At 42.7% G+C, this 12,450-nt stretch overlaps 1 protein-coding gene across 11 annotated transcripts in view; it reads left to right on the top strand.

Annotated features, from left to right (window-relative positions):
* SYNJ1 (synaptojanin 1) overlaps positions 1-12,450 on the top strand; it is a 131,327-nt gene that overhangs the window by 60,201 nt on the left and 58,676 nt on the right. For all 11 annotated transcript variants that reach the window (XM_053308153.1, XM_053308159.1, XM_053308154.1 and 8 more), the window contains 2 exons: positions 10,077-10,268; positions 10,374-10,458. In XM_053308153.1, the coding sequence (XP_053164128.1) occupies positions 10,077-10,268; positions 10,374-10,458 (277 nt within the window). The remainder of the gene's footprint in view (positions 1-10,076; positions 10,269-10,373; positions 10,459-12,450) is intronic.

Raw genomic sequence — 12,450 nt, 5'->3', positions numbered from 1 at the left:
TTGAGAATTTCTGATACAGCACAGCCAGAATCCACAACACCCAGCCTGCCTTGTAAACAGTGACTGTTGCTGGTGTTTCTTTTTAGATTGTGAGCCCTTTGGGGACAGGGATCCATCTTCTTATTTATTTATTATTTCTCTGTGTAAACCGTCCTGAGCCATTTTTGGAAGGGTGGTATAGAAATCGAATAAATAAATAGTATATATTAAAAGTTAACTCTAAAGACAGCAGTTTTGGTATCACAAGGGCTATGCATTGCACATGGGGGCAGGGTGGGGGGGGCGGGGGCGGGCAAAGCACTTGCAAATACTTCCCTAAAACGAGACTGAAGCTACTTCTAAGTAAATGAAATTTATTAAATTTCCTAATAGGCTGGAGTGTAAGTGGATGAAGACTCAACTTAAATCTGATAAGTCACAAAGCCCGTTTGAAGGCTTATTCTGTGGCAATATGTAGAGCAAAGAAGGAATTCTGTTCTGCACATATCTCACCTTCAAGTCTGCGTCTGGCAAAGTTGTTCAAAGTTGTGAGGGGATTAACTCAGGTTCCCTCCTCTCTGAATTTAGATTTGGATTTTTCATTATCCCTCTGTGATGCTTATAACAACTTTTTTGTGGATAAAATCTCTTGCATTCGAGCCAGCTTGGACTCCATGGTTATGACAGGGTCAATTGTAGAGGTGTCCTGTAACTCCTCTGGTTCAATTAGAATGGATCAGTTCCCATTTGTGACTCCTGAGGATGTGGACAGGCTCCTTGGACTTGTTTGGCCTACCACTTGTCCTTTGGATCCATGACCAACATGGCTTTTACCATCTAGCAGGGAAGCTGTTAGAGATGGCCTAGTTGAGATCATAAATGCTTCAGAGGACAGGATGCATCTTTGTTTGAAGGCAATTATGAGCTACTTAAGAAGCCTGCCCTAGAGCCCTCAGAGATGGATAATTATAGGCCAGTCTCCAACCCCCCTTGTGTGGGCAAGGTAATTGAGAGGGTGGTGGCTGATCAACTCCAGGCAGTTTTGGAAGATATTGATTATCTAGATCCATTTCAGATTGGCTTTAGAGCAGGCTGTGGGATAGAGACAACCTTAGTTGGCCTGATGGATTATCTTTACCAAGGAATGGACAGAGGGAATGTGACTCGGTTGCTTCTTTTGGACCTCTCTGCAGCTGTCAATACTATTGACTATGGTATCCTTCTGGATCACTTGGGGGATTTGGGAATAGGCGGTACTGCTCTGCAGTGGTTACATTCCTATTCCTTAGGTAGATTCCAGATAGTGTCACAAGGAGAAAGTTGCTCTCTGAAACAAGAGCTATAGTATGGTGTCCATAAGGGCTCTATCCTATCTCCATTGCTTTTTAACATCTACATGAAACAGTTGCGTGAAACCATCAGAGGATTTGGAGCAGGGTGTTATCAATACACTGATGACACCCAAAACTAATTCTCCATGATATCATCAGGACATGGCAGTAATGGACTGGATGAGGGATAATAAATTGAAGCTGAATCCAAGCAAGACAGAGGTACTCATGGTGATGGGTCATACTTCAAGGGACATGATAGATCTTCCTGTTCTGGATGGGGTTGCACTCCCCCTGAAGGAACAGGTATGTAGATTCTGGACCCAGGCCTCATTCTGGTTTCTCAGGTTGAGGCTATGGCCAGGAGCTATATCTATCAACTTCGGTTAATATGACAGTTGCGTCCACTCCTTGAAGATTGATCTCAGAACTGTGGTGCACTCTCTGGTAACTTCTCGGCTTGACTTCCGCAATGCACTCTACATGAGGCTGCCTTTGTATGTGGTTCAGAAACTTCAATTGATTCAAAATGAGATGGCTAGATTAGTCTCCAGGGTTTCTTGAAGAGGCCATGTTATGCCTGTCTTAAAACAACTGCATTGGCTGCCATTAGGTTTCCAGACAAAATACAAAGTGCTGGTAATTACCTTTAAAGCCCTAAATGGCTTAGGACTGAGTTACCTGGGATAGCACTTCCTGCTGCATGATCCCCACTGCACATTAAGGTCATCGAGAGGTTTGTATCCAGATGCTGCCAGCTTGTCTGGTGGCAAGTCAGGAGTAGGTCTTCTTTGTAGTCACTCCTGGACTTTGGAATGTGCTCCCTATAGCTGTTCGTGATTCAACATCTACCTGCCTTTGAAAGAGCCCTTCAGCTGCATCTTTTTAGCCTGGCTTTTAGTAATCTGTGAATGTTTTAAATTGTTTTAATGGTGGGTTTTTTTTTTTACTTTTATTGTATTTACTAGGGATGTTCACAAACTGATTTTTTCAATTCAATTTGTGCCCAAATTGAATTACTCCTGATTTGTTTTGTGTCCAAATATGTCACCCCGAATCACCCCAATTTTGATTTGGATTTGATTTGATTCAGATTCTGATCAATTCAGACCACTTATAAAGGTCCTAGGGGCACCAAATTTGGGTGGTGGTAGGTCCCCATGGCCACCTACCACCCAAATTTCAAGGCAGTGGGCACTTGGCTGATGTGGGCTTTTTTTAGTTTTTACTGATTTTGTATATTTTCACCATAGGAAATAATGGGGATTCGAAGTCGCCCTATCCTAACCCTAACATGGATCCCCAGCTTTAATTTTTTTTTTAAGCTAAGCTCTAAACTTTATAGAAGTACAGTTATGGAGCAAAATGAGCAGTTGCTATTTTTGAAGTGTTTGGATTCTTTGGTGTATAATAACTTTTCCTCATAATGAATCCCTATGAGGATTCATTGCATACCTTCATTTCTTCTGCTCATCTTGACTGTAATTGGACAGTGCCAGCAGTCAACTGCCATGTGCCAACTACCCCCCCAACACCGCCCCCCCCGCAAGGCAATGGGTACTCAGTTTATTTTCTAGGAATTTTTGAAGTGTTTAGATTCTTTTGTGTCTTCTTTACACACCATTTTGACCCCAATGCTTTGTGAGTGGGGTTGGGGAATTAGTGGCATCCCGTGTGTGAACTACCCCTCAACCCACAAGCCACTGGGTACTCAGTTTATATTTAGGCATTTTTGAAGTGTTTAGACTCTTGGGTGTGTGATGAATCCTCATATGGATTCATTGAGGAAAAGTTATACACCAAAAAAATCCAAACACTTGAAAAATAGTGACTACACATTTTGTTCCATAACTCCACTTTTACAAGGGAAAAGGGAATGAAGAACTACACATAAGAATTAAGAAACTATACTGGCCAATACTGAGTTTTACCTCAAAGTGAGGTAAAATTCAGTACTGCAGAGTATATTTTCTTAAAATATACTGTTAAGCAGATCCTTAGCTGAGAAAGGTTTAAGTTCTATGGCAGGGTTTCTCAACGTGTGGGTCCTCAGATGTAATTGGACTTCAACTCCCATAATTCCCAACCAAAGGCCACTGGGGCTGATGATTATGGCAGCTGAAGTCCAATAACATCTGGGGACCCACATGTTGAGAAACCCTGCTCTATGGCATCTCCCATTCCTTGGGCACCAAGTGGAGTTGGAAAGTGGTAACAACACATCTGGATCGTGATCCATTGCATTCATAACATTGGGTTCTGCGCCTGCGCAGTGGCCTCACGGACCAATTAGCTAGCTCCTCGTGCCGCCTCCAACTGCCATGCACGAGATCGTGGACTCCTTATCCCTTGCAGTTGGGCCGTGTCTTACTCAGTTTCTGTTAGACTGCTGTTGTGTCAGCACCTCGGATTGATTAGCTCCTCGGATATTTTGGATATTTTTTGGTAAAGACTCGGAACGGTTTATGACTTACGAATGGAATTTGAACATTGGGCTGTATTTATCGGAACTTACTCACTGGAAAAACCTTATAACTGGAAAGTATAGAAACGATTCATTCCCACTGGTCAAGGGGAATGTCTGAGGCTATGTCTGCCAAGGACAAGCCTAAAACAACTTTTAAGCACTGCTCTGAATGCAAGGCAAAATTGCCGTCAACAGATACGCATGACTCCTGTTTGTTATGTCTGGGAGAACAGCATAACCCAGCGAGTTGTAAGATCTGCTCGTCTTTTTCGAAACAAACACTAAAGAACCGAGCACTGAGATTGCAGGCAGCCCTTTATGACGATGTGCTGCACCCACTAACGCCAAGGCCCTCAACCTCGAGATCAGTGATCGACTCCTCAATACTGGGCTCCGGTGTTCCTGTGGTGGACCCTGCTAGGCAGCAGTCTAAAGCTACCACGGCGCAGGAATTCAAACAGCCCGAGGAGGTGGAGAGAAGACGTCACCGGCACAAGCATCACAAGCACAAATCTTCCACGGAAGAGGGGCCAGAGAGTTCTCCGCCTTGGAAAAGGTCAAAAAAGACTCGCGTCCATAGCCAAACTCCGTCACCAACTGTGCTGCAATCAGACTATGAGGACTGGGACTCCATGAGGTCGGGCACTTCGACACTGTGGGTCACGGTATCGCTGGAGAGCCCAAGCTTGCCACCACCGTCAGGATCAATGATGACTCTGTCGGGATCGGGCGTAGTGGCGCAAACGGCTTTGGAGTTGATGTCGATGCCAGACTTGGTATCAAGGGCACAGGATTCTTCGACATCGAGGATTTTTGACGCTTTGGGATCGAAGGTGCTTCAACAGCGTTGTGGGGCGATGGAGCTTACTCCTGCGCACACCCCGCTTGTGTCACATGACTCCACGACAGGAATACCGAACGGAGGACTACCTTGATTTTGGCGAAGATGCTGCAGAGAAAGAAATATTGGCAGATTCTAGGGCGAGAACTGACTTGCTGGTTCTTCTGGACTCTACAGATAGCATACCAACTGGATCAACATTCCCATGGCACCAGACACTTGATGGTACTGAAGACACCAACCGTACAGCCAGCACCAAAGACGCCATTGATGTCACTGGTGCATCTGCCTGCTTTTCCGAGACCCATTCAACTAATTTTGGCAGCCACAAGCCCAATGCAGGTCCAGAAACCTCCAATGACGGATAGGGCGACATTGACTGGACTGTCTCCGTTATTTGTGCGCCCACATTTGCCTTATTTTGTCAGAGATAGAAAGTGGTAACAACACTTTAGACTATTTTTCTCTATTTATAGGAACTAAAAAGAGGTGAAGATTCCACACTTTTCCAGGGAAGGACAACTCTAATGTTTAGTGAGAAGGTCTGGCATTTATCTGATGCAATCCAGGTTTCCAGCCAATCTGAATTTAGAATTTTCCTTCCAAACTTTAGGATCTCTAAGGTGATCTAGGTTCCCTCACAAATGGGTCTTCGGCACCAGTGTGGTAGCTCTGCAGAGGAATCTCTAGCTCCAATAGGCCCTCTCTGGCATTCTGAGGCGTGAGGGAGCACATGGTAAAATAGGCAGGAGAGCGCCTTCAGTTCCTTCTCGTCTGCCACACAAAGATTCTTGCTCCGTTTTCCCCTCGCGGTTACTGTGGAAAAATATTGTTCTGGTTTCACTTTTGACTTGACTTTTTTTTTTATTCTTTGGATCTCCTACTAGTTCGTTGTATATTTTCCATTCTTTCTGGTTCAGATCAGCCCTCAACCTCTTGCTCGGACTGCTCCTTGGAATATACAGCTAATACCATCCCGTTTGACTTTGGACTGTTTAAGGATCCCCTCTTTGTATTTTCCCTTGGATTTGGTGACGTTCGTGAAATTCTGGTAATGACTCACCATCCCTCACTCCAGTTATGGATTCCCCCAAGACTTTTAAATGCTGCGTTCCTGCAGAGGGACCTTGCCGTTCTTGTGGCCCACATGTCTGGCATCTGTAAGGCTGCCACTTGGTTGTTGGACCTGCCCTTTGTGAGGCACTAAGCTATGGATCTGCACTCAGCACTGAGACTAACTTTGGCCGGGCAGTACTCAAGAAAGTGCTCTAAGATGCTAGCATCCTCCTTAATCACCGGAGCTAGTCAATCACTTAGTTGTGAGAGAACAAGGATCACCTTGGATATAAACAGGTTGCTTACTGTAACAGGTGATCTCTCTGGTGATCCATGTTCAGTCACAATACCCGCCTGACCGTGCCCACTGCTAGTGCTCATCCACAGTGTGTTTTCTCTTACCAGTCTTACCTGGACTTTGTCACATCTTCTTCACATCTGTCAGTCTTGACATAGCAGCTGAATTAGGAACTGAAGAGGGAGATGCTCTCCCGCCTATTTTACAGGGATGCTCCCTTGCGCCTCAGAGTGCTGGAGAGTGCCGGTTGGAGTTAGAAATTCATCTGTAGAGCTACTGCGCAGGCACAGAACACCCAGTTGTTGGTGAACATGGATCACCAGAGAGATTGCCTATTACAGGTAAGCAATCTGCTTGTCTCTGAGGTGATCTTTCTCCTTAATGGGTTTTGACATATGACTAAAGGTGTGTCTGTACCGCTTTACCTTTTTGAAAAGGGATTAAGAAAGATGGCTGAATCCACTAAATGACAAAAGAGGACTCCACAGGGAGTCAAAATCCCAGATACTTTGGTTGCCACTCTTGAGCCAAGTCTGCCATTTCTCTGCCCCTGACAGATTCCAAATAGTTTCCTTCATAGACTGGCATTGTGTTCCAAGACATTTAAAATGATTTGCATAACACTTTCAGCATTTGTATAACACTCTCAAATGTTCAAAGCACTTTACATTAATTATAATAATCCTGGAAGATAAACGAGTAGTATTGTTCCCATATTGTAGCTGGAGAACAGATGTTGAGAGGGAATGGCTTAACTCAGGCTCTTTGTGAGTTAATGGCAGAGGCAAGGTTTGACCTGGGGAAGTACTGACATTGCTCAGTCTCTTAGCTACTACTATGCTACACTGACTCTATAGATTTAGGATAGATTTTAGATTTATAGATTATAAAAGGTAGATCCTCTTTTTTACAAAAGAAACCTATAGGATAGATTTTACATTTCTTTCTCTGTCAGTGTGACTGAGGCCAAAGAAGGAAATAGATTCTCTGTAGAGCCACCAGGACACCTTTCTCCATAGCAGAGTTAGAGGCAGCTCAGAAAAATAATAGATATTTCACTTTAAAGGTAAAGTGTGCCACCGAGTCTATTTTGGCTTCTGGTGCCCACAGAGCCCTGTGGTTTTCTTTGCTAGAATACAGGAGGGGTTTTACCATTGCCTCCTTGCATGCAGTATGAGATGATGGCCTTTCAGCATCTTCCTATATTGCTGCTGCCTGATATAGTAACAGCAGGGATTCGAACCAGCAACCTTCTGCTTGTTAGTCAAGTATTTTCCTGCTGTGCTACTTAAGGTGGTTCAAGGAGGGGAGTGCTTAATCCCACAGCAAACATCACCTGCCCACAGTTCTAATTGCCTTCCCACCATATACTTGTTTTAAGATGCTAGACATCTAAGCAGACCAGCATCCCCTCTGTCCTCTATTTCCCCCTTTATTTTTTTAATAAACAGACACCCTGGCTGATTCCCTCCATAGGTCTTGGAGATCACAATACGTTTTTTGGCATTAAAAAAAATCTTTCAGTTTACAAACCTGTCATCTTCTGCATAACTAGGGAGTCCCTGAGTATGTAGAAACCATGACTTGCTTTCTGGGTGGCTTCATTTGTCACCCAAACAAGTGCTCAACCACCAGAGTTTGTTACTAGAGGGAATTGTAATACAATGACTGGATAATAAGGGTTAATGTTTCCTATTTCAAGATGCTCACATGGCCACCTTGCATTTAACCCTGCTGAATAACTTAGTTCTATTTCTGAGGCCCTTCTGAGCGTCCCACCACCATTTAACATGCAACAAATAGGCACGAGAAATTGGTTTTTTTCTTTTTGGCACCCAGAATTTGGAACAATCCTTAGATAAGCAGTGAATAATGTACTATTCCAGCAGGTGTTTTCCAGAATAGTGGTTTATTATTGAATTCTGCTTTTCATATTTGATCAGCCTGCATTTTGATCATCTTAACTGGTTATTTTGTTCTATGGTTTGTAAACTGCCTTGATTATATTCTATAGAGAGAGGTGGGATAGAAATGCTTGAAATTTGCTTGCATTTCTCGTATATGGAATGTGCACAACCAATTCTTCTCTGGATTAATTTAAAATACTAGCTGTCAGGGCGCTTGCTAGGATTTCACAGCACCCAACGATAGAAGCTTATGCTGACCTGTGGGCAGCAAATAAGACTGAAAACAATTTTTCTGCTCTACCAAACTGTAGAAGAGATTATGAATAATCACTACCAATCAGTTATTTAGATACTCAAACTACCTTTGCTACATAAGCTAAATAGTTTACCTAAAATAATACCCCAGGCTTTCCAGGACAAAACTAGATTAGGGGTAAACACGTATCCCTTTAGGCCGCTGGCCTTCCAGTCACCTCCAAAGTAACAAGTAGTGCAAAAACATCTTGAGGTCCATATGTACATATAAACTCTTGCAATAAAGCTGCTGTTCTTGAAGATTTAAAAATATTAGAGTATAACTTGTTAGAAGAGAGGTAGAAGTTAGGTATCATTAAGCAGGCAACTCAAACAATACACATCTGCTTCCTACGTATTTCAGCTGGCACTAGTTTAAGAGAGTGGATTACCACTGAATTCTATTTTGGGGGCATTAGAGTGAGCTAGAAGCTCACTTCTGGCCTCACAACATCATCCCATGCCTAGGCAGTGTTCAAACAAACAGTTTGGCTTATTCCTTAAAGCACTGGTTCCCAACCAGGGTTCCTCCAGATGTTGCTGAACTACAACTCCCAGCATCCCAAGATAAAATTTATTATGGCTAGGGGTGCTGGGAGTTGTAGTTCAGCAACATCTGGAGGAACCCTGGTTGGGAACCACTGCCTTGAAGTATTATAGGAATTGTAAAACTAAGTTATATCTAGCAAGCAGTTCTGTGTGTAAACTTATTTACAATACTCCTTTTTCCTATTTGCTAGTTTACTTTCTGTGGCTGTGCTTAGTGATGCTGCTGGTGGGTACATCCCAGATGCTTAGGGACTAAATCTTGGCTCTAAACAATGGCTATGGAGATGCCTACTAGTAGCCATTAATACTGTGGCAATGGAAAACACCCTTCTTTACCTAGGAGTCCTAGGACCTAATTTGGAGGCAGGGGACAAGTCCCTTGCTTTCTATTTCTCCTGGAGCAAGTGTTGAACTGCTTGTTTTGCTTCTGAGAGAAGCCTGAGTGCAAAAAGCACGTTTTTTTTTTCTTTAGTCATCCTCCTAGATGCCTGATGGCCCAGGTAATCCTAGAAGCAACTGGGCTGTTCAGACACCATGTAGGACAGCTTGGCTTCTGGGAACCTGACTGGTGATGTGTTGGCTAGATCAGGGGTTCCCAACCTGTGCTACTCCAGATGTTGCTGAACTACAACTCCATCATTCCATCTGTAAGAAATTGTAGCTGGGGATGATGGGAGTTGTAGTTCAGCAACATCTAGAGTAGCATAGGTTGGGAACTCCTGGGCTAGAAGAACCCTGCTACAAAGTGTTTTCTCTCACTACAGTTCTGTATAAAAGTCTTTATACAAAATAAAGTTAATGAGCTCTGGAATGTGAAAGCAAGTTAAAGTGAAAATTGCACTTAGGGAGCATTTGTGCCCCCATAATAGTTTTGAGAATTGCCTGGTAAAATTCAGGACTTAAGTTCATGACACAAGAGCAATTTCACCTTTAGTGAACGATTTAAACAGTCTGAATCTAGCTGTAATTTGCACACATGTATGTATTTTAAACATTGAAATGATTACTCTGCTAACAGAGTAAACTTACTCTGTTGTTTGAACCTCTTGAACAATATGTTAAAATTAATATCCATTCAGAGAAATAACTTTAACATTGGAAGAAATATCCTGGGGAATAACAAAAATGTTTGGAAATAATTTGTTTCATACAGAGCTTAATAGAAGACCGAAGATTTTAATGTTTTATTGATTTGTGAAGCTGTTATTGGATACTATCTCCTAAAAAGTGAACTATACTAAATAACCAATATGTACAAAAGCTTGTGAGCATGCCTACAACTTGCTATCTAATCTAGAATTCTGTTTACAAAAATATCTTCGCATGTAAGCAAATGAATCTTAATATTTTGTAGCATCAGCAAAAATACTGAAGAGCATGTGTGAGAACTTCTATAAGTATTCGAAGCCAAAAAAAATACGAGTTTGTGTTGGAACATGGAATGTCAATGGTGGGAAGCAGTTTAGAAGCATTGCCTTTAGAAACCAGACACTGACTGACTGGCTTTTAGATGCACCAAAAGTAGCTGGCATCAGTGAATTCCAAGGTGAGAGAGATAGTCATCCACTTTGCTTGGTTATTGGTTATTTTGCTGTCCTTTTGCCGTTTTGTTAATTATTTTGTTAACCAACCTTTGTATTTAACTTCACAGATCGAAGGAGCAAGCCAATTGATATTTTTGCTATTGGATTTGAAGAAATGGTAGAGCTAAATGCGGGGAATATTGTGAGTGCAAGGTAAGTATTGGAGCTGTATACAACACACAAGCAATGTAAGATTTTGTTAAATTATAAGAGGTGTTGAATTATTTCTATATTAAACAGTACAAAACCTAATCATTGAAATGCTGATACTTTCCCTCTGATACAGGACTTGATTGTTCACTATAGGGAAATAGCTCTATACAGTTTAGCTCTGCTTGCCAAGCAGGGCTTTTCCCTCCTCCCACCGCCTCCCAAAACAGCGCATCTATAATATATTGCTCCTCAAGGTAGTTTACAGGGGAAAGTTGACTACAGATTGTGTCTGTGTTTAAAAAGTCATGCTCTCTTATATGCAGAAGCAACTCATTCATGAGCGAAACTGAGGTGATGGCTGCAGATGACAAGTGAACCACAGGGAAGCCTTGCTTCGGACAGAGCACCACCTGCCTTCTCCTTTCCTTTCCCTTCCAAGGCACGCTCTGCCTGCTTCATTAGGCTATCTCCCAGACCAAAGCATGCTGTCACCAGCCTTTTTCCTCCTCTTTCCCTGTGCCTCCCTCTCCCAGGGAGCAGTCTGCCTGCCTATCTGTCATTCTGTTCCTGTAGCAGCGTCTGGTTTCAACTGCCCACAATCTCTCACCACGACCATTGTTCCAAATGCAACTGGGTCACTCACCCATCCATCCAAAGAAGAGTGCTGGTCTTGTAGTAGCAAGCACGACTTGTCCCCTTAGCTAAGCAGGGTCAGCCCTGGGTGCATATGAAAGGGAGACTAGAAGTGTGAGCACTGTAAGGTATTCCGCTTAGGAGATGGAGTCGCTCTGGGAAAAGCATCTAGGTTCCAAGTTCCTTCCTGGCAACTCCAAGATAGGGCTAAGGGAGATTCCTGCCTACAACCTTGGAGAAGCTGCTGCCAGTCTGTGTAAACAATGTTGAGCGAGATGAACCTATGGTCTGACTCAGTATATGGCAGCTTCCTATGTTCCTATCCATTGCTGCAGCTGCCTCCCCAGCATTGCACTTGACTCCTTCATTTCCTGTTATGGGAGGAGACAAAGTGGGACAAGTGCAGTGATGGGAAGGTGAGCCAGCAGTAGTGATGGCAGACCATGGGCTGATGAAACCGAATGAACAGAGGTAGGCAGAGCATGCCCCAGGAGGGATAGGCAAGGGGAAAGGGTAATAGCAGGCTATCTGCCATAAGACAAGCAGAGTTATCAATCAGCCTGATTTGTTTTCTTATGAATGACTGAGAAAATGACTAGTTCTGTGGCTCAAAAGAAATAACTTCAAATAAATTTATACCAACTTGAATCATACGCAGAAAGGTCAATATAGATATTTATTTATTTAAAATAAGTAAACAAATTCAAGGTCTGCCTTGAAAAGTTAACAAATATTTTCTAAGGCTCGTATTGTGAGATTTAAAGAATAAAGTCCTAAATTAAAGCAATTGATAATACTCTTTACTGTTGACTGATATCACTTTTCTTTGGCCTACAAATCTTTTGTATTTCAGAAAATTATTGATGCTTGCTATAGTTTGTCTTAGTCTCTTTGTAGTTAACTGCTCTTCATTGTAGTACATGATCAAAAACAGTCTTTTTTTTTTTTTTGTCTTTAGCAAAGCTTTTGAACATTTGCAATACTGTAAAAACTAAGGATCTCCGTAGGGACCCTCACAACTTGTTCTTCTGTGCCTGCGCAGGAGGCCCACAGAAGAATCTATAGCTCCGTATAGGCGCTCTCCAGCCCTTTAAGGCGTATTGATATCGGAGCCTACAAAATCAGCTGTAGAGTGCCTCCCTCTTTAGTTCCATCTCATCTGCCGCTTGTGCTGCCTTGTGAAGGAGATTTGTTCCTGTTCCCTCATTCCTGTGAGAAAGTGAATATTGTTATTTGGACTGTTTCCTTGGTTTTGTCTTGGACTCTTTTGTGACAATTCTTTATCTAACTCTCTGTGCTTTGACCTGGACTGTGTGTTTGACTATTCTTCTGTCACTCAGATTTACTGCTATTTGGATT

The sequence above is a fragment of the Hemicordylus capensis genome, chromosome 3, assembly GCF_027244095.1.
Source record: "Hemicordylus capensis ecotype Gifberg chromosome 3, rHemCap1.1.pri, whole genome shotgun sequence".
In the NCBI taxonomy this organism is placed as follows: domain Eukaryota; kingdom Metazoa; phylum Chordata; class Lepidosauria; order Squamata; family Cordylidae; genus Hemicordylus; species Hemicordylus capensis.
Note: the sequence above shows the minus strand (reverse complement) of the source record. Positions and strands in the feature narration are given on the sequence as shown.